Source organism: Mus caroli, unplaced genomic scaffold (assembly GCF_978045245.1).
Source record: "Mus caroli unplaced genomic scaffold, Mus_caroli_1 scaffold_11, whole genome shotgun sequence".
Taxonomy (NCBI): Eukaryota; Metazoa; Chordata; class Mammalia; order Rodentia; family Muridae; genus Mus; species Mus caroli.
In genome coordinates this window covers 35,118,203-35,138,387 of record NW_028227266.1, presented here as the reverse complement: position 1 = coordinate 35,138,387, position 20,185 = coordinate 35,118,203, and the positions used below count along the sequence as shown (strand labels likewise).

Below are 20,185 nucleotides of genomic sequence, written 5' to 3'. Positions count from 1 at the left end.
GGAAGGGGAAGGGGAAGGGGAAGGGGAAGGGGAAGGGGAAGGGGAAGGGGAAGGGGAAGGGGAAGGGGAAGGGGAAGGGGAAGGGGAAGGGGAAGGGGAAGGGGAAGGGGAAGGGGAGAAGGGAAGGGAAGGGGAGAAGGGAAGGGAAGGGAAGGGAAGGGAAGGGAAGGGAAGGGAAGGGAAGGGAAGGGAAGGGAAGGGAAGGGAAGGGAAGGGAAGGGAAGGGAAGGGAAGGGAAGGGAAGGGAAGGGAAGGGAAGGGAAGGGAAGGGAAGGGAAGGGAAGGGAAGGGAAGGGAAGGGAAGGGAAGGGAAGGGAAGGGAAGGGAAGGGAAGGGAAGGGAAGGGAAGGGAAGGGAAGGGAAGGGAAGGGAAGGGAAGGGAAGGGAAGGGAAGGGAAGGGAAGGGAAGGGAAGGGAAGGGAAGGGAAGGGAAGGGAAGGGAAGGGAAGGGAAGGGAAGGGAAGGGAAGGGAAGGGAAGGGAAGGGAAGGGAAGGGAAGGGAAAAAGAAGAGAAAAGAAGAGAAAAGAAGAGAAGAGAAAAGAAAAGAAAAGAAAAGAAAAGAAAAGAAAAGAAAAGAAAAGAAAAGAAAAGAAAAGAAAAGAAAAGAAAACTTGGTATCTAAAGCTCTGTACACCACTTGAAGGAACACAGGTACCTGGTTCTAGGTTTCATTGTTCTGATTCATTCTCATGCTTCAAGTATTTTAAAAACATTTTTCCAAAGGTTAATCTATGCAAAGTTGAATGACATCACTGAAAATGCAATCAGATTTGTTCATGTGAAAACACCAGTGATAAGCTTAAAGAGGTGGAACTGGCTGTGGAAAGGGTAGGACAAGAAAACAGACTAAAAGAAAGTAGTATAAATGCTATTGGAATTCAAGGGTCTGTATTTCAGTGCCAGCTCAAGTATGAAGAGTGTGTACATCTGTAGGTGCCATGTAAAACCTTTAGAAATCACAGTGTGCAGCACCTTATATGAAATGGTTACATTAGATTACTTTTAAGGTATATTTTATCATTATGAAAACAATATCTACAAAAGGAAGAATAATTGAAACAGGTGACTGGGCAGATTTAAATATTCTTAAAAACAAGATTTGGTTTTCCTGTTGTTATAACACTGCCTTTTATTTCCTTTACTAAGAAATAATATTTTTTAAATCTTAATAAAGCTTTGGGTGTTATTTCTAAAGTACTTTTAAGAGAATTTTTTTCTGCTCAAGGTTTTCTTCAGAGCAATTTTGACATCCTTATTCCTCAGGCTATAGATTAATGGATTGAACATGGGCACCACAGCGGTGTAGAAAACAGAGGACACTTTTCCCTGATCCAGAGGCAAACTAGAAGGTGGTTTGAGGTACATAAAAGCTCCTGACCCAAAAAAGAGAGACACTACAATAATATGGGACGTACATGTACTAAAGGCTTTCGACCTGCCTTCTTTAGAACTAATGTGGAGAATGCTCGAAAGGATGAAACCATAAGATATAAAAATGGTAACAATGGGCACTCCAATGCCAATGGTCACAACAATAAAAACCACCAACAAATTGATGTATGAGCTATTGCAGGACAGCTCAAGGAGGGGAATTATGTCACACATATAGTGGTTAATGATGTTGTCAGCACAGAAGCTTATAAACTGTAGGTTTCCCATATGGGCCACAGCCCCAAAAATTCCCATCCCATAAACACCTGACAAAAGGTATGAACACACTTGGGGAGACATGGTGACACTATACAACAGTGGTTTACAGATGGCAACATAGCGGTCATATGCCATTGCTGACAGGATGTAAGACTCAGAAAAGACAAAGAAGCAGAAGAAGAAAAATTGTGTCATACACCCTGCATAGGAGATGATGTTCTTCCTCAGAACAAACCCCACCAGCATTTTAGGGGTGAGTGTGGTGGAGTAACTGAAATCTATGAAGGACAAATTGAAGAGGAAAAAGTACATGGGGATATGCAGGTGAGAGTTCAGCCCTATCACTGTGATCAAGCCCAGGTTCCCCACCATGGTGACAATGTAGAAACCTAGAAACAGGAAGAAGAGTGGGATCTGGAGTTGAGGCTGATCTGTTAATCCAACAAGGATGAACTCTGCCACTGAGGAGGTGTTCGCTGCAGCCATTCTCCTCTAGGAGTGTCTGGGAAGAGGGGAAAAGAGTCATTAGAGGAGAGGAACAGTCACACACCACAGAAGTACATGGAAGCCAAAGGAGCAGGGAGAATAAAAGAACAAAAACATTTACTGACACTTACAAACGCTTTCTAAACACTGCTAATTATCCTGATTTGACAGGTGAGGACCTTATGGAACTAGCATGAAGTCATAATGCTCCAGAGTCACTAAAGCACAGGAAATACAACCACCTGGCTCCTAACAGAGACTCTCTAACTGCTCTGGAGAAGAAGTGCTGTGGGTCAGACAGATACTCACAGGTTCAGCTTGGAGCGTCACTCTACTACCTCCTGTCCATCTTGTAGGTGATGATGAGGGAAATTGTCTAGAGGAAAGAAAAATGACAGTGTGTGGTAGCAACAGCTCTATCTCTGCTTCTCCACATTTAAAACCAAAGCTCCTAATTTATCTTGGTTCTCATGCAGAATTAGATGTACAGCTTGCTCTTTGGTTGTGAGTTTGCCATAAGACTCCTTGACAGTTGCTAGGAAAGGCATAGCATCCTTCTCTAGGACCGTGATCAATGAAGAGCTGTGCCTTTTGTTGGAAATCTCAGTGAGCTTGTCTCAGAGGCTCCCACAGGACCATTGCCCCAGAGTCCACCTTCCTAATGAAATATTCATTACACCCCTGTTAATGCTTCATGTGGCTTTTAATGAATCTCTTGCTTAAACTACATCTTTTTAAAACTTTAAAAACAAAACATTAAAGAGTAACCATCTAGTATAGAGCACCTACTATTTACTAAGCACTGTGCCTAGCATTGCATAATAACAATGGACAAATAATCCTGCCTCATTTACTACTTATATCAACCTAATACATAAGTGGTTTTTTTTTAGGGACAGAATTTTATTTTCATGTAAATGTTTTTGCTTTAGTGAACAAGTGAGAAGAAATGGACTTAAGACAAATAATCATGACTATGTGCCGTTAAATGAGATAGACACAATGTTAGCACTAATTTATGAAGCCTACTCTTGTATGAGCTGGGAATTTAAAGTGTAGAAATACACAGAGGTTAATTGACTGTTAAAAGCATTCATTGTATTGTATGATAGATATTCTTTTTAATTAATTAATTCATTTACTTATAACCCAGCTGTTGCCCCCCTCCCAGTCCCCAGTCCACAATTCCTCAGCCAATTCCTCCTCCCCCCCATCCCCAAGAGGATACTCCCCCACCACCAGGTCTCCCCCCTCCCTGGAGCCTCAAGTCTCTCAAGAACTCAGCTGTACTTAACTATTACACAGTGATTATATACTTCAAAGCATCAATAAGTATATACTACATCTCTTGATTTATAAATGAGAAGGCTCACTTCAAAATTTTGAGTCCACTCTGATCTCACCAACTCTAATATCCACAGTCTTAATTATTGCCTCCACTGTCTTCCTGTCTCTGAAGCACTGTATTTAATTACAAGGATCCAGAGGCCCTAGAGAGAGAGAGGAAGGGAGAGAGAGACAGAGAGACAGAGACAGAGACAGAGACAGAGACAGAGACAGAGACAGAGACAGAGAAAGAGAGAGACAGAGAGCAAGAGAAAGCCTGGATGTTTTGGAACACAAAAGATGAGTAAAAGACAGAGGAAACAGATGGGTGATGCCTCTATCAGATCACAAACCTTTCAGAAAGAAGCCACTTCCTTTGAACTTTTTATTTAGCATTTTGACATGATAAATGCACATAATTTAATTAATGCTGGTAAGTATAAGACTTCTTGGAGATGATGTTAATCTATGCACATCCTAAAGGTCCAAATGAACTCACTTTGGATAAGGACAATTCAACTGCCATCTTTCTCTGGACAGGTTGTCTGATCTGTTGACCTTATACCTTGGATTTCTCTTGGGTAGAGTGGACAGAGTCATCCTTTGCACAAACACATGCTATCTGATGGTATGCCAGACTCTTGGAGGCTAACATATATACCATATGAATAAAAGCTCTGTAGTACACCTATGTTTGCCCTGATGAGCTAGTTATAATATGTGTCTCCCATAAATTTTTCTATTTATAGTAAATCAAGCAAGGAACCTATTATACAGAGTTTTAAGTTTTGGTATGAGGCATAGTTTTGTAACAGGTAATTTAATCAAGGATCTTATTTCCTTGCTTTACTTTCATTATATTGTGGCAAGTTAACAGCAAAAAGATAGAGAGAAGCCTGGTTTACTTGAAATAAAATTTTGATGCATTGAAATGAAGTTCCCATGAAAACCATTTGTGAACTGTTAAAAACCTCAGAACATTCTCTGGTTCTTACACCATGCACACAGAATGCACCAAAGCTCCTAGAGACAAGCAAATATTTCATGAATCCCTAAGGTCTCCCCACAGCCCCTCATAATCTCAAGAATTCATGTCTTGAGAGAAATTATTTTTTTAAATAGTGATTTGATATTATATATTCCTTAAGTGTGTGTAGTGGAATTGAGAAGAGAAGGCAGTCATTATTTTTAGTCTGAGATGTGGACAATTGTGTTCATTGTCCATTGGAATGCTCTTATGGCTGAGACAAAACTGAGAGTTAGTAAATCCTCACTGATGTATGTGCATGCAACACAAAACGTGTGTGTGTGTGTGTGTGTGAGAGAGAGAGAGAGAGAGAGAGAGAGAGAGAGAGAGAGAGAGAGAGAGAGAGAGCATATGTAGAATATGTAGAGAAGTGGTACCTAGGCCCAGAGAGATGGATTTCTGTATTAAAATTTTGAAACAACTCCAAGAAGTCCCTTACCTTAACTCTGGCTTCTTCTTTTCTATGCACTGGATATCTCATCCTATGGCTTTAAAAATATTCTCTGTGACTCCAGCAAAGGAAGCAGGCAGGTAATTTACAGATCTTCACCTACATCCCTCTTCTCCAAATCTCCACTCCCACTCCATCTCATCCCTAACCTTGCAGCAGACCACCTGCTAAGACCATCCTCCTCCAACTTCCCTCATCTCCAGTGGATCATACAGATCTTGCCCAGCTAACTTCCCTCCCCCAACTCACTGCTTCATCCCAGGCAACAACTCCTGCAGGCATGTCCTGGGAACCTACAGGCCACTCTGATCAGTGAACCAAGTAAGCTAACTTCAGATTTTCACCTCTTTCTCTGCTCTTCCAAATCCTATCTCTCTAGTCTTATTCTCAACTCTGTGCCAGACCACCTTCTCACAGAGTTCATTCCTCCCACCACATCCCCAACAGATCACACAAATCTACCTCTCCAAACTTCCTTCCTTGAACTCATTACTTTATCCCAACCCTCAACTCCAACAGGTGTTCTGCCTCCATTATGAGGGAGCTAAGCAGATCCTGGCAGAACACTTTTTTTTCCTCCCTTCTGTCGAAGTACCTACCCATCACATCCTGGACTGTCTCTTTCCAATTATCAGCTCCCAATACCTAGACAAAAATTTTACCTAGTGTCTTATGGTTTTATTGCTGTAAAGAGATACCATGACCATTGCAACTCTTTGATTGGGGCTGGTTTCAGGTATTTAGTCTACTATCAGAGAAAGGAGCATGGCAGCATAAAGGCAGATATAGTACTGGAGGAGTTAAGAGCTGATCTTGATCTACAGGCAGCAAAAGGAGACTGTGTGCCATATTGGGCATGCCTTGAGTATAGGAGACTTTAAAGGTCAACCCCACAGTGATACACTTCCTCCAATAGGGCCACACCTACTCCAACAAGACTACACTTTCGTCCAAGCATTCTAACACAGGAGCTTATGGTAGCCATACCTATTCAAACTACCACACCTGGGAACCCCAGTGACCACCTAAAGAGGTTAACCACATTGAAGAAAACACAAGGAATAAATAATCCCACAATATAAAATCAAAAGGGGGAAACACACACACAATAAAACAAAATAAGAAAAAATCAATAAACATCACTCACTGATATCTCTCAATATAAATAGTCTCGCTTCCCCAATTAAAAGACACAGACTAACAGATTAGATATGAAAACAGAATCCATCATTCTGTTACCTCTAAAAGGCACACCTTAGGATCAAGGATAGAAATCACCTCAGAGAGAAAATGTGGAAAAGATATTCCAATCAAATGGAACTAAGAAGAAAGCTTGTGTAGCCATTTTAATATCTGACAAAAGAGCTTTCATACCAAAACTAATAATAAGAGATAGGATAGACACTACATACTCATCAAAGGAAAAATCCACCAAGACGACATTATAATTCTTAACATCTATGCACCAAGTGCAAGCATAACGAACTTCATAAAAGAAATACTATTAAAGCTTGATACGCATATTGATGCTCACACATTGATAGTGGGAGACTTTGGTACCTGACTCTCACCAGACAAAAAAAAAAAATAAGTATGGATATGCTTGTGCTTAACTAAACATTATAAACATATATTTGAATATTTCACACCCCTCCCACACACACACACAGACTATATCTTCATGTTGGTATATCATGGAACTTTCTTCAAAATTGACCACATAGTCAGAAAGCAAGCCTAAATAAACACATACAAGAAACTTGAAATAACACCCTTCATCCTATCAGACCACCATGAATTAAAGTTGAATAACAATAAGAAAAGAAAGTACAGAAATTTTACAAACCGATGGAAAATGAACAACTCTCTACTAAATGAAAAAATATATCAAAACAGAAATTAAGGAAGAAAAAAGACTTCCTAGAATTGGATAGAAATGAATACATAACATACCTAAACTTTTGGGACACAGTGAAGGTGGTTCTAAGAAAGAACTTTATGTAGCTATATGCATACATTAAAAAGTTGGAAAGGTCTCATACTGGCAACTTAAGAGCATTCCTAAAAGCTCTAGAAAAAAATGAATAAATCACACCTAAAAGGGGTAATAGCAAAAAAGATCAAATTAAGTGCTGAAATCATTAAAATAGAAACAAACCAAAAAATACAAAGAATCAATGGAAAACAGAGATTTTTTGAAAAAAAAAATCAATAAGATGGGCAAACCCTTATCCAAATTAACTAAAAGACAGAGAGAAATATCCAATTTGAAAAATTAAAGATGAAAAGTGGGACATAACAACAGACACCAAGAAAATCCAGATAGGACATTCTTTAAAACCTATACTCTACCAAATTGGAAAATCTAAAAGAAATCGACAATTTTCTACATACAAACTACTTACCAAAGTTAAATCAAGATCAGATAAGCAACTTAAACAGACCAATAACTCCTAGTGAAATAGAAGCAGTCACTGAAAGTCTTCCATCCAAAAAAAAAAAAAAAAAAAAAAAAAAAACCTCCAGGGCCAGATGGTTTTAGCACAGATTCTACCAGCCTTTGGAAGAAGACTTGTTGCAAACACTCTTCAAATTATTCCAGAAAATAGAAACAGAAAAACATTGCTCAATTCACTTTACAAGGCTACAGTTACCCTGATAGCCAAACCACAAAAGATTCAACAAAGAAAGAGAATCACAGACCAATTTTACTTATGAACATAAATGTAAAAAATACTCAATAAAGTACTTGCAAACCAAATCTAAAATGTATCACAATCACCCACCATAATCAAGTAGGCTTCATCCCAGAATGCAGGAATGATTCAGTGTACATAATGACCAATAAAAGTAATCCACCGCCTCACTAAAAAATACTTGTATGATAAAAATGTTAAGTCACTAAATAAAAAATAAGGAAAGAAAAGAAACTAAAGATTTCAGAGGATAGAAAGATCTCCCATGCTCATGTTTCGTCAGTTGGATTGATATAGTAAAGATGGCCATCCTACCAAAAGCAATCTAGAGATTCAATAAACTCCCCATCAAAATTACAACACAATTATGCAGAGACCTTGAAAGGATACTTCTCAGCTTCATGTCGGAATAAGGCAAAGGACACTGTCAATAAGACAATGTAGCAGCCTACAGAATGGGGAAAGGTTTTAACCAACTACAAACCCAATAGAGTACTAATACCCAAAATACACAAAGAACTCAAGAAACTAGATATCAAAAAAAAAAAAAAAAACAAATAATTGAATTTAAAAATGGGGTAACTATTTAAACAGCAAATTCTCAAAAGAGGATTGTCAAGTGGCTGAGAAACACTTAAGGAGATGTTCAATGTCCTTAACCATTAAAGAAATGAAGTCTGGATTATTTTGAGAATCCATTTTACACCTATCAAAGTGGCTAAGATCAATAAAACATGTAACGGCTTATGCTGTGGAGGATGTAGCACTAAGGAAACACTCTTCCATTGCTGGTGTGAGTGCAAACTTATAAAGCCATATAAATCAATATGGACGTTCCTCAGAAAGTTGGGAATCCATCTACCTCAAGACCCATCTATACCACTCTTGAGCACATACCCAAAGGATGCTCCACCATACCACAAGGACACTTGCTCAACGTTGTTCCTTGCAGCTTTAATCATAGTAGTCAGAAACTGGAAATAACCTAAATGTTCCTCAGCTGAAAAATAATTTTTTTGTATTTTTATTCTAAACTTGTTCTCATCTTTCTGTTAATTTCCTGCCCCATGGAGATGACCTCTCTTCTAAAATAGTCAAAAAACAATGCCCTCTTGTCACTCTGAACTCACCAAATATAAAGGTTACCATGTTTTATTTGTATCAAAAACAAAGCTTCTACTTAACTTCCAATTTTTTTGTTTTGATTTTTTATTTACTTCATTATTTTGAGATAACATAACTACATCATTTCCTCCTTTCCTTTTTCTCATTTCAAACCTCCCATCTAATTTCTTATCAGAGAAATGGAAAGGAGTGCTAAAATGCTTTTCAAATCCTGATTTATCTGGCTTAGTGTCATTTTATATCTACTGTCTCAGAAGAAAAAATTGTTAGTAGCAATCCCATTCACTGTGAAATATATCCTAGAAAAGCAATAATCATAATCTCTGTATATGTGTTGAACAAAACTTTCAAAGCAACCTTCCCTTTCTTGCCTATTATTTTTCAGCTTAAGAACTTGGTATCTCTACCCAATCTCTCCTACACTTCGCATTACCCCCTCTCCTCTCTCTCTCTCTCTCTCTCTCTCTCTCTCTCTCTGTGTATGTGTGTGTGTGTGTGTGTGTGTGTGTGCGTGTGTGTGTGTGTTTGTGTGTGTGTGTGTGTGTGTGTGTGTGTGTGTGTGTGCCCAAGCTGGTATTAAACTCTATAAACCTGAGGATAAACTTGAACTCCTGGTTGTCCTGCCCCTATATACTAAGTACTGGGATTACAAACCTGCTCATGTCACCGAGTTTATGTGGTAGTACCAATCAAACTCAGTCTCATGCATAATAGGTAAGCATTCTACCAATTAAGCTACATCCCTAGTCACAAGTTACTAATCTTAAAATAAGAAGATCATGAATGGCATTTTAAAGAAAGTATTACATACATCCATACAATATATCTTGATTATATCCACCTTCCAATTATCCTCATAATTCCTCCAAAATCCATCCCTACTCTCTCCGAACTTCATGTCTTTTTTTGTAAACCATCATATTTGGGTTGCCCATATACTCATCATTTTAGGGCCTTCCACTGCAGCATGATTGACCTACCAGAGGCAATATTCTTAAAGAAAACCGACTCTCCTTCCCACAGATAAGCTGTCAATAGATCCTTAGCTCATAGTGGGTACTAGTGAAGCCTTCCACTTTCCCTGCTGCAATATTAACTTAAAATCTGTGATCTGATGACCACAGCAGTCCTGTCTTGTCTGGAAGACAGTTTTCTACTTTGACTATCCTGGACCTCCAGTCCTTACCATCTCTCTTCTGTTTCTACTATAATGAACCTTAGCCTCTGAGCAGAGAGAGTGTCACAGTGTATCCCGTTGGTGGCTAGGCATTTCATTGACATTATTCTCCGTACTTTGACCAGTTGTGAGTTGCTGCATAACAGCCATCCAGCACACAAAGATACTTCCTGGAGAGCTGCACTAATCTATGGATAGTTATTTGAATTTAAAAGGCAGTTTCATACTCCATCCATTCAGCAAAATAATAGTTGCAAGTTCACCCTAGAGCCTCAGAGTTCCCAAACCATGGATATTCAACTAGATTTACAGTAGCAGAAAATAGTTTGAAAATTTATATTTGTACTTTCATTACTGTAATCTATATCTATACATGAAACAGATATTTAGACTAAAATGATGTGTAGTATCACCTAAACGGGGAAAGGTGATCCATGAGATTTTGTCAGCAGTACAAATATCAAAGCAAAACAGTGTTAAAGATGACATAATGAAATGACAGGAAGGCTTCTCTATGATTTGAAGGACAGAAAGGAAAGGGACACAAATCGGAGTCTGAATAAAATATCGATCATAGACAAGCATGAACACGTAGCAAGCATGAATAAATAGTAGGAAGGGCAAAGAACTGGACTTAAGGATAGATCATAAAATGCTGACCTAAATAAACCTGAAAATGGAAATAAAAAGTAAAAAATCAGTCTTGGAGAAACAGAACTTGAAGGAGAAGAGGTCAAAATACAAACTGGAGAATCAGCAGAACAGAGATAGTTGAAGAATGAGGAACAGTTCTGAACACAGTGCTTAAAAGGAAGGTTGAGGACTGTGATGGTTTGTATATGCTCGCCCCAGGGAGTGGCACTATTAGAAGTTGTGGTCCTGATGGAGGAGATGTAGCCTTGTTGAAGCAGGTTTATCACTGTGGGTGTGGGCTTTAAAACCCTCATCCTATTTCCTGGTAACCAGTAGTCTGCTAGCAGCCTTCAGATGAAGGTGTAGACCTCTCAGGTGTTCCTGAACCATATCTGCCTGGATGCTGTCAAGTTACCACCTTGATGATAATGGACTGAACCTCTGAACCTGTAAGCCAGTCCCAATTAAATGTTGTCCTTATGAAAGTAGCCTTGGTCATGGTGTCTGCTCACAGCAATAAAACTATAACTAAGACAAGGACTAACAATGAAACCTTTCAAAAGCACTCAGAAAATGGGAGAAGGGAAATTTGTCAAGAGAACTTTTAAATTAAAAAGCTGAAAATAGTAACCAACAAAACAATCAGGTGGCAAACTGGCCTGTAATCAATTCCAGCACAACAATTCCTTAGTTGTGTGAACTTGAGGAAATTGACCTAATATCACTGAGGTATGGTAGTCCTATAATAAGCTCAGGGAGAGTAATGCCACACTTGCAAATGTGTGTGAGGTATAAAGTCTGACATTTGGAAATATTTCTTGGATCCATAACACTATACTGAACTCTCTCCCCCAAAAAGGCAATTTGAAAGAGGAGTAATAAATTGTAGACTCAGACTTTAACTTCCTCCACATCACTTTTTACCTATATATTAATGCAGAGGTTTCTAAGATTTCAACACTAAAGCAACTTTAAGACACGGGAAAGATTTTAGGAATAGATTACATTTATTTGACATATTAAGAACTAATTTGAGTTTCTATTTCTTGTCTTATGAGTTTTATTGATTTGCATCTTTGAAATAATTTTCTAGTATCTTTAGATTGGTAATTTATTAGTACCATTATTCACAACACTAAATTATTTTGATTAATATTTACACTGATTGGTCCTCTTCATTAGTGATATCATTAGTTCTTATTTTATATCTTTTGTGATCAATATGGCAAAAAATTTATTGATCTCTTAAAATATCTACATTCTACATTCATTGATTTTTCTTTATTAATATTTGATATTCTATTTTACTAATTTATACTTCATCTTTATTTTCTTCTATATATGTTATGGTTTTTTCTATTTACAGGTTGAGGCATATGAATTACTGGCTCTTGATTTAAAATTTTTCTTCTATAATACAGATATTTAAATTTATAAAAAACTTTAGCTAAATCCATACAATGTGCAACTTTTTTCATTTCTTTTTATCTCTAAAATATTTCTTAGTGTCCCTTGTGGGTTTTGTTTTCCAGCAATTATGTTATTTAGAAGTGTATAGTTGGTTTAATTTCCATATGTGCAGAGATTTTGCAGAGATCTGCTCTTAGTTTCTAATTTAATTTCACAGTAGGAAGAGAACATATTTTGTATGTTTTTGATACTTTTAAATTTATTGAAACTTGTTTAATGTCTAGGCATATGGTCTGTGTTCATGGTTTTTTTTCCATGTACACTTGAAAAAGTGTGTATTTTATTGTTGTTTGGTAAAGTGTTATATAATGTCTCCATCTTCATGTAAGTTGATAGTTCTCTTCAGGTCTTTTTTTCCCCTTTGATTGCATTACGATGAGAAAAGATACACAATTTCAATTTATCTGAATTTGTTAACATTTAAAAACATATTTTGTGTAAATTGACTTACATCACATTCTTCTTTCCCTTTTGTACCCCAACTCCTCCCAGAGAGCCCCCTTCAAAACCTGCAATACCTTTCATTTTTTTATCATATTCTTTAACATTTATAAAATACTGCAACAATAAAAATGAGTATTATAAAAGTTGTTTGAAATAAAGCAACAATCAATTGAAATGGCATGTGTATTAAGGTGGTCTGTCTATGAAGTCACTCATCAACTGCTTCAATGAACAATGGTTCTGCTTGGAGGGTGACACAGATGTTAGATGAGGGTAAGATCCTGGTTCATTGGCTGTGATGATTTTGAAAAGCATTCATCTCAGAATAAGAGTAAGTTATAAATTCCTCTTCTTCAAAATTGATACAATAGTTGTAAATATCAAGGAAAACCTTCAGTCTCACTCTTTACTGTTCTCTTACAAGCCACCTCCCAAATTAATTGTCTACATTTCTTTTGGCTGTATAAATAATTTTTGAAATACTTAAGCTGTTCTGGAAACCATAGTATAGTGTTAAAAACATCAAATAAACAATCCTACTAATAGAGAGGCTGAGATAGGAGAAGCATGATTTCAAGACCATTATGTGACACACAGCAAGACCCTGTCATGTACAAACAACCAGAAAGTGTATATGGATTGTACAATATTGGACCTATTTCTCCCATTACCAAATTAGAGAGACCATGGGATGACAGCCGACAAATTTCTAATTCCTCATATTTTTTAATTTCAATCAATTAGGATATGTTGATAATATTAATTTTCATATTAAGAGGTATTAAGGAAAAGTGATTGTTACTTCTTATTAATTTTCTTATTAGAGGTAGAATTATGGGTTTTTGTGGGTTTGTTGAAAGATTACTTTCTTGCTTTTCTAGAGTGTAGTTTCACTCCTTGTGTTGGTGTTTTCCATCTATTATCCTTTGTAGGGCTGGATTTCTGGAGAGATATTGTGTAAATTTGGTTTTGTCATGGAATACCTTGTTTCTCCATTTATGGTGATTGAGAGTTTTGCTGGGTATAGTAGCCTGGGCTGGCATTTGTGTTCTCTTGGGCTCTGTATGACACCTACCCAGGATCTTCTCCCTTTCATAGTGTCTGGTGAGAAGTCTGGTGTAATTCTGATATGTCTACCTTTATAAGTTTCTTGACCTTTTTCCCTTACTGCTTTTAAAATTCTTTCTTTGTTTAGAGTATTTGGTGTTTTATTATGTGACAGGAGTAATTTCTTTTCTGGTTGAGTCTATTTGGAGTTCTGTAGGCTTCTTGTATGTTCATGAGCACATCTTTCTTTGGGTTTAGGGAAATTTTCTATAATTTTGTTGAAGATTATTTACTGGCCCTATAAGTTAGGAATCATCACTCTCTTCTATACCTATTATCCTTAGGTTTGGTCTTCTCGTGTCCTGGATTTTCTGGATGTTTTGGGTTAGGACTTTTTTGGTTTTTGCATTTTCTTTGACTGCTGTGTCAACGTTTTCTATGGAATCTTCTGCTCCTGAGATTCTCTCTTCCATCTCTTGTATTCTGTTGGTGATGCTTGCATCTATGGTTCCTGATCTCTTTCCTAGGTTATCTAACTACAGGGTTGTCTCCACTTGTGGTTTCTTTATTGTTTCTAGTTCCATTTTTAGATCCTGGGTGGTTTTGTTCCTTTCCTTTGCCTGTTTGATTGTATTTTCCTATAATTTTTAAGGAATTTTTTTGTGTTTCCTTTTTAAGGACTTCTAGCTGTTTAGCTGTGTTCTCCTGTATTTCTTTAAGGGAGATATTTATGTCCTTCTTAATGTCCTCTATCATCATCATGACAAGTGATTTTAGATCTGAATCTTGTTTTTCCAGTGCATTGGGGTAACCAGGACTTACTATGGTGGGAGAATTGGGTTCTGATGATGCCAAGTAACGTTGGTTTCTGTTGCTTATGTTCTTATGCTTGGCTCCTGCCATCTGGCTATCTCTAGTGCTACCTGCCCTGGCTATGTCTGACTGGAGCTTGTCCTTCCTATGATCCTGGTTGTGTCAGAACTCCTCCAAGTCAAGCTGTCTCTGTGATCCTGTGATTCTGTGATCCTGTGATCCTAAGATTCTGGGTGTGTTTAAGCTCCTGAGAGTCAAGCTGCCTTTGGGACCTTGAGATCCTGGTGTGACTAACCTCCTGGGATCCTGGGATCCTCTGATCCTAGGTATGTTAGAGCACCTGGGAGTGGAGTTGTCTCTGGGTGTTGTGGGGCTGGCTGTGGAGTTTCGCCCAAGGTCTGCTCAAGGCTCCAGCCCAGACAGACCGGCCTGTTCAGGTGTTTTGTGCCTACAATTTGTCTACATGTTTAGTCCGTTATCATTGACATCACCAACTTAGAATTTAAATTTTTACCCATAGAAGGAGATACAGAGACAAAGTTTGGAGCTGAGACAGAAGGAAGGACCATCCAGCGACTGCCCCATCTGGGGATCCATCCCATAAACAACCACCAAACCCAAACACTATTGCATATGCCAGCAAGGTTTTCCTGACAGGACCCTGATATAGCTATCTCTTGTCAGGCTGTTTCAGTGCCTGGCAAATACAGAAGTGGATGCTCACAGTCATATATTGGATGGAACACAGGGTCCCCAATGAAGGAGCTAAAGGGGTCTGCAACCCTATAGGAGGAACAACAATATGAACTAACCAGTAGCCCCCAGAGCTTGTGTCTCTAGTTGTATATGTAGCAGAGGATGGCCTAGTCAGCCATCAGTGGGAGAAAAGGCCCTTGGTCTTGCGAAGATTATATGCCCCAGTACAGGGGAATGCCAGGGCCAGAAAGCCGGAGTGGGTAGATTAGGGATCAGGGCGGGGGGGGGGAAGTAATAGGGGACTTTCAGAGAAGAAACTAGGAAAGGGGATAGCATTTGATGTGTAAATGAAGAAAATATCTAATGAAAAAAGAATTTGAATTTTTTCTTTTTTTCAGTTTTCTCAATGTTTGTTTAAATGTATTTGAAGTTCTAAGTTGACTTCAGTCATTCATTCTTGCTCTCCCTCTCCTTTCTCTTCTTCTCTTCCTCTTTCTTTCATCCTCTCTTTCCTTTCTTACTCCTGACCTCCTCTTGCTCTCAGCACTGTCCCAGGGCCTTGAACATATCACACAAACATTCTGGAATTGACAAGAATTATTGTAAAATGTCTCTAATAATATTTGGTTGTATATTTCATGTCCTGATGTCCATTGTGTCAAAACTTAACATACTACTCCAAACGTTCAATGATTGGGATTTGTTCCTCATTTTTTTCTACAATTACTTTTTTGAGATATGATACATACTTGGATATATTTATAAGGAAAAGTATGATTCTATGATGCATGCATGCAGAGCATAGTAACCAAATTAAGGTGCTTACAAGTGTTCCCATCACCAACATTTCTATATTCAGGGAATATATCACATGCTTTTACCCTAACTAGTAGTTACCCTATTAAGCTCTAGCAAACCATCACCAATCCTCCTACTTGTGTGTTTTGGTCCTTGTGCAACATCTTCCCACCCCTCTTCTCTTCTGTGCCTCCCAGTCTCTGATAACTGCTACTCGATGCTGGCCTTCTATAAGATTGGTTTTTCAATTTAATGAGTAAAAACGTGGAGCTTGTCTTCCTATGAATGTATTCTTTTATTTAACATAATGACCTCTATTTCCACCATATTGCCCTAACTATGGATTTGATGATTGTGTGATCGAATTGTATTCTGATTATATTTTTCTTATTCATCTAAGGAATGATGGAGACCTTGGTTATTATATAGCCATTATGAATGGTGCTATAGTAAACAATAAAGACAGATATCTCTTTGATACAATAATTTTAGTCTTTGGGCTGCTTACCCAGTAATGGGATTGCTGAATCATATGGTGATTTTATTTTTAGTTTTTAAAAAAAAATCTCCATAATGTTTCCCATAATTTTTTTCAGGAAAAAAAGCTGTTTCCCATTTAGTTATGATTCATTTTTAAATATACATAATTAAATTTCTCATCACCTAGTTTAACTTTTCTGTCTCTTAACTGGCATGTTTAGATTATTTGTATTTATAATTGTTGAGCAAGCACCACAATCTTGCTATTTGTTTTCTATTTATCCCATCTTGTCTGATTTTGGTTACTTTTTCTCCCTTCTTTTCATGTCTTCTTTTAGTTTTGTTTAGTACTTTGTTTTATCCTTTTAGTTATTATCTAATCTTACTAGTTGTTACTCATAGTTTTAGAGATGTAACTTCATCTTAACAAGCTTTATTTTGAGATAGCATTGTGGCCAACTATGCATGTGTGACATTACTTCCATTTCCCCTTCCATCTTTTGTGCTATTTATTGTTCTCCATCATATTATAAACACTGATGGGGGCTCTAACTTTTTTCTTTACACTGAATTTTCTTTTTAAGACTGTTCTATATGAAATGAACACTAGTATTTTATGTTTAAGTACTTTAGAGTACTCATAATCTGTACTGCTCAGATAGACGACTTCAGGAAGCGTGGGGTGAGGTCACTTGTAAAGTAAAACACATTATGCTGATCCCCATCTAGCTTCAAATGAATGACACTCAAACTATGATTTATTTATTAGGCTCTGCACTGGTGGATGACCCCTAATCTAATTCTCTAACCCTAGACTGGCTACTTCACTCACTCTGCCCCCCAAATGCTTGCTGTTTGAATCTTCCTGGGTTATTTCTGCTCCAGCAGTCTGATGTTATGAGGAGGCATTTCACTCTGGCATGTGCTGCTGGTCCATCATGACTAATGGCGACCTCCTTTCTCTGCATCATCTCCTCCATAATGCTCCTTCTTTCCCTTTCTCTTTTCTCCTTCTTCTTGTAGCCCCTACCTGCAACCCTCCAGCCAGGTAACTGAAAACCCACCTTTCTCTATTCCCTCTAGCAATTGTCTGTTGCCAGCTTTATTTAACCAGTAGTTTTAAATTGGGAAGTAAGTTTTGCACAAAAGATTGTGTATGTAAGAATTCGCTCATTTGGGGGCAATCAGATCTTGGGGTACAAAATTTAGCATATGAATACAAGCATCACCAGACCAACCCCCAACAGTCACCCTTATTTAAAAAGACTTGATGATCAGTCACATTTACAACAATGTAGCTTCTCCTTCCGACAGACTGACAGTAAAGCAGGCAGAACATTAAAGACCAATGTGAGACTTAAGATATTTAAGGATCTGGCAGCTGTACCATCAGCCTTGCCAGTCAGGTGGTTGTTTAAGCTTCCTTTAAATCCCTTATTTCCTCTGACAGATGGTGTAACCTGTCTTGTCTTAGTATCCACTTCTCAGAGGACCTGGACCAACGCAAATTGTATCAACTGTGACACAATGAAAAACAATAAGACAAGGACTGGAGACTGAACCATTCTCAGCTGGGTGAAAAGATTGTCATACAGACTCACAAGCTGGGTAAAGACAGTGGCTGGCACTCTACAACATACTCAATAAAGATTTCTTGAGACAACAAAGAATTATGACACGGTAGACACAAATGCTGTTTAAGGTACAACTTGCACTTTTGAAAATAATACCCTTAGAGACAAAGGAGCTGAATGATTAGTACTGGCTTGTCTGCCAAACAAAAAATGAAAACTGATTCACCATTACTATTAGCTATTAATAAAAAGTAAATTTCTAGAGTCTGGATGTTGGTATTCTGTCTAATCTCCACCCCCACAGTTCCTGGCAGCAGCCAGGTATGCTCCTCCCGACAGTTACTTGGCAATAGCCAGGTAGGCATGACCGTATAAAAGGGGCTTCTTGGCTTCTCTTCTCTCTCTTATGCTCTTGCCTCTCTCTTACCTCTTGCCCACTTGATCCCCACTCCCTTGTCCCATCTCTCCACGTGACCATGTCCAGCCTCTACTTCTCATATACTCTCTCCTTCTCTTTGCCTTTCTCTGCTACCCTCTTAACTCCCTCCCAATTCCCTAAATAAACTCTGTTCTATACTATACCGGTGTATGTGTGGTCCCTCAGGGGGAAGGGATGCCTTGGCATGGGTCCACTGTGGTAACCCCTTCCCCCACACCATGCCAGAACATATTCTTATAGCTCTTTCTCTTTTTATGATCACAACACTGAATGTTTCTCTGAGAGACTACAAAAAGTTCTTTACTTCCTACCTGAGCAATAGGCTGAGATTTAATAATTAGAGTTGAAAAGTTCAAAAGATGTTTTATTTTTCCCCCTTTCCTAATAAAAACATCAAGGTACACATAATTATACTCATAATTTACCTAGCAACCATTGACATATTAATGCCTCATATAGAGATGTTTAACATCCAAATATCAGAGTTTATCATTCTATTTCTGTGACTTATGAAATTTTTATCCTTTCTAGGGCATTTGGGGGATATCACGGAGATGTGTAATAATGTGGGGCAAGCACTTTACAAACAGTGATTTCTCCAAATACCACAATCATGAAATTGTCTATTGATACGTATGATAAAGGCACATGCAGGTTCCTATTAGCTTAGGAAATTTTATTTTAGTTAACAACAACAAAAAAAAATAGACAAAGTCAGTCTAAACTAAGAATATATAAAAATAAATAATCAAACATGATAGTTGGTAACCTAATTTTAAAAAAATAGTAAATCAACTTTGAACAGAAGTACTCTCTGAGCTGTTGGTCAGGGAGGCTTTTGAGGCCTACCAAACAATTCCTACTGCTGATGATTGCCCACTAGAAGAACTAGATGGTAAGACCCTACTGCTGAAGGCACCAAACATTTTTTCTTAAAGGTTATAGAGAAATGTAGGAACTGAGTTGGAAATCCTTATCCCTGATGGCTAGGTTCAGAGTGTCAGGAGGTAGTTATATGGAGTACTGAAGGAGAATGGTCATAAAGTCTTAACCAGTTATGCAATGCCAGCAGCTTCCTGGAGTAGAACTTTAGCTCTCAGTGGCAAGAAGAATTGGAATATATAATGCAGGAATCGTTCCAGGCTCAGCCAATTTGAGGAGAAGTCTGTGTTGCAAGGCAGGAAGTATGTGTAAGAATCATAATGTTGCAGGGCCATCTGAATGGAACCCAAGGAAAGGCAGAATGAGGACCTATTAGCCATAGTTCCAGTCTTGCAACTGTCAGTTCTAAGAACAGAATCATAAATTGCCAGGCTTTGGGTCAAGACCTGGTAATTATGGGGAAGGCTTATGTTTCAGTTGGTGATGGTGCCAGAAGGTTCTCCCAAACAAGGTGGATCCCTGTGGCTTTATCTTTCCCTCTCATTAATGAGGTAAAGAGGGGAAATCGGATGTACAAGCCCAGGCCACCCATTTAGCTTAAGTTCAATTCCGTTTAAATTTGCTTAAGTGCAGTAAAGCCTTCATTTTGATGTCCAGGTTGAAACTTGGCCAGAGTTACAACTCAAGCACAGTGGTCTAGCTCCAGGTCAGGGTTCAATCACTTCCTTATTTACTGCCACAAACTGTACTACATTTGGTGTTATATTGCTTCTTGATATATACCTTATTTGAATGGACATTGTAAGTGCTTTTGTATAATCAGGTGTGCACGTTGTTATATGTGCATGTGTATTTGAATGTCCTGCAAATGTCTTGCTTAGTTGTGCTCCAACTAATTTTTGAGTCACTGACCATAGAGTTCACTAATTCATCACAACTAAAAAGTCAGGGAGATCTTGGGTTCTACTCG

General features: G+C 38.1%; 1 protein-coding gene across 1 annotated transcript; it reads right to left on the bottom strand.

Annotated features, from left to right (window-relative positions):
- Nucleotides 1-1,201: 1,201 nt before the first annotated feature.
- Nucleotides 1,202-2,137, bottom strand: LOC110302027 (olfactory receptor 8B12-like). The gene has a single exon (XM_021172780.1). It carries the CDS (start codon nt 2,135-2,137, stop codon nt 1,202-1,204), a length of 936 nt encoding a protein of 311 aa, XP_021028439.1.
- Between the last annotated feature and the right edge of the window lie 18,048 nt (nt 2,138-20,185).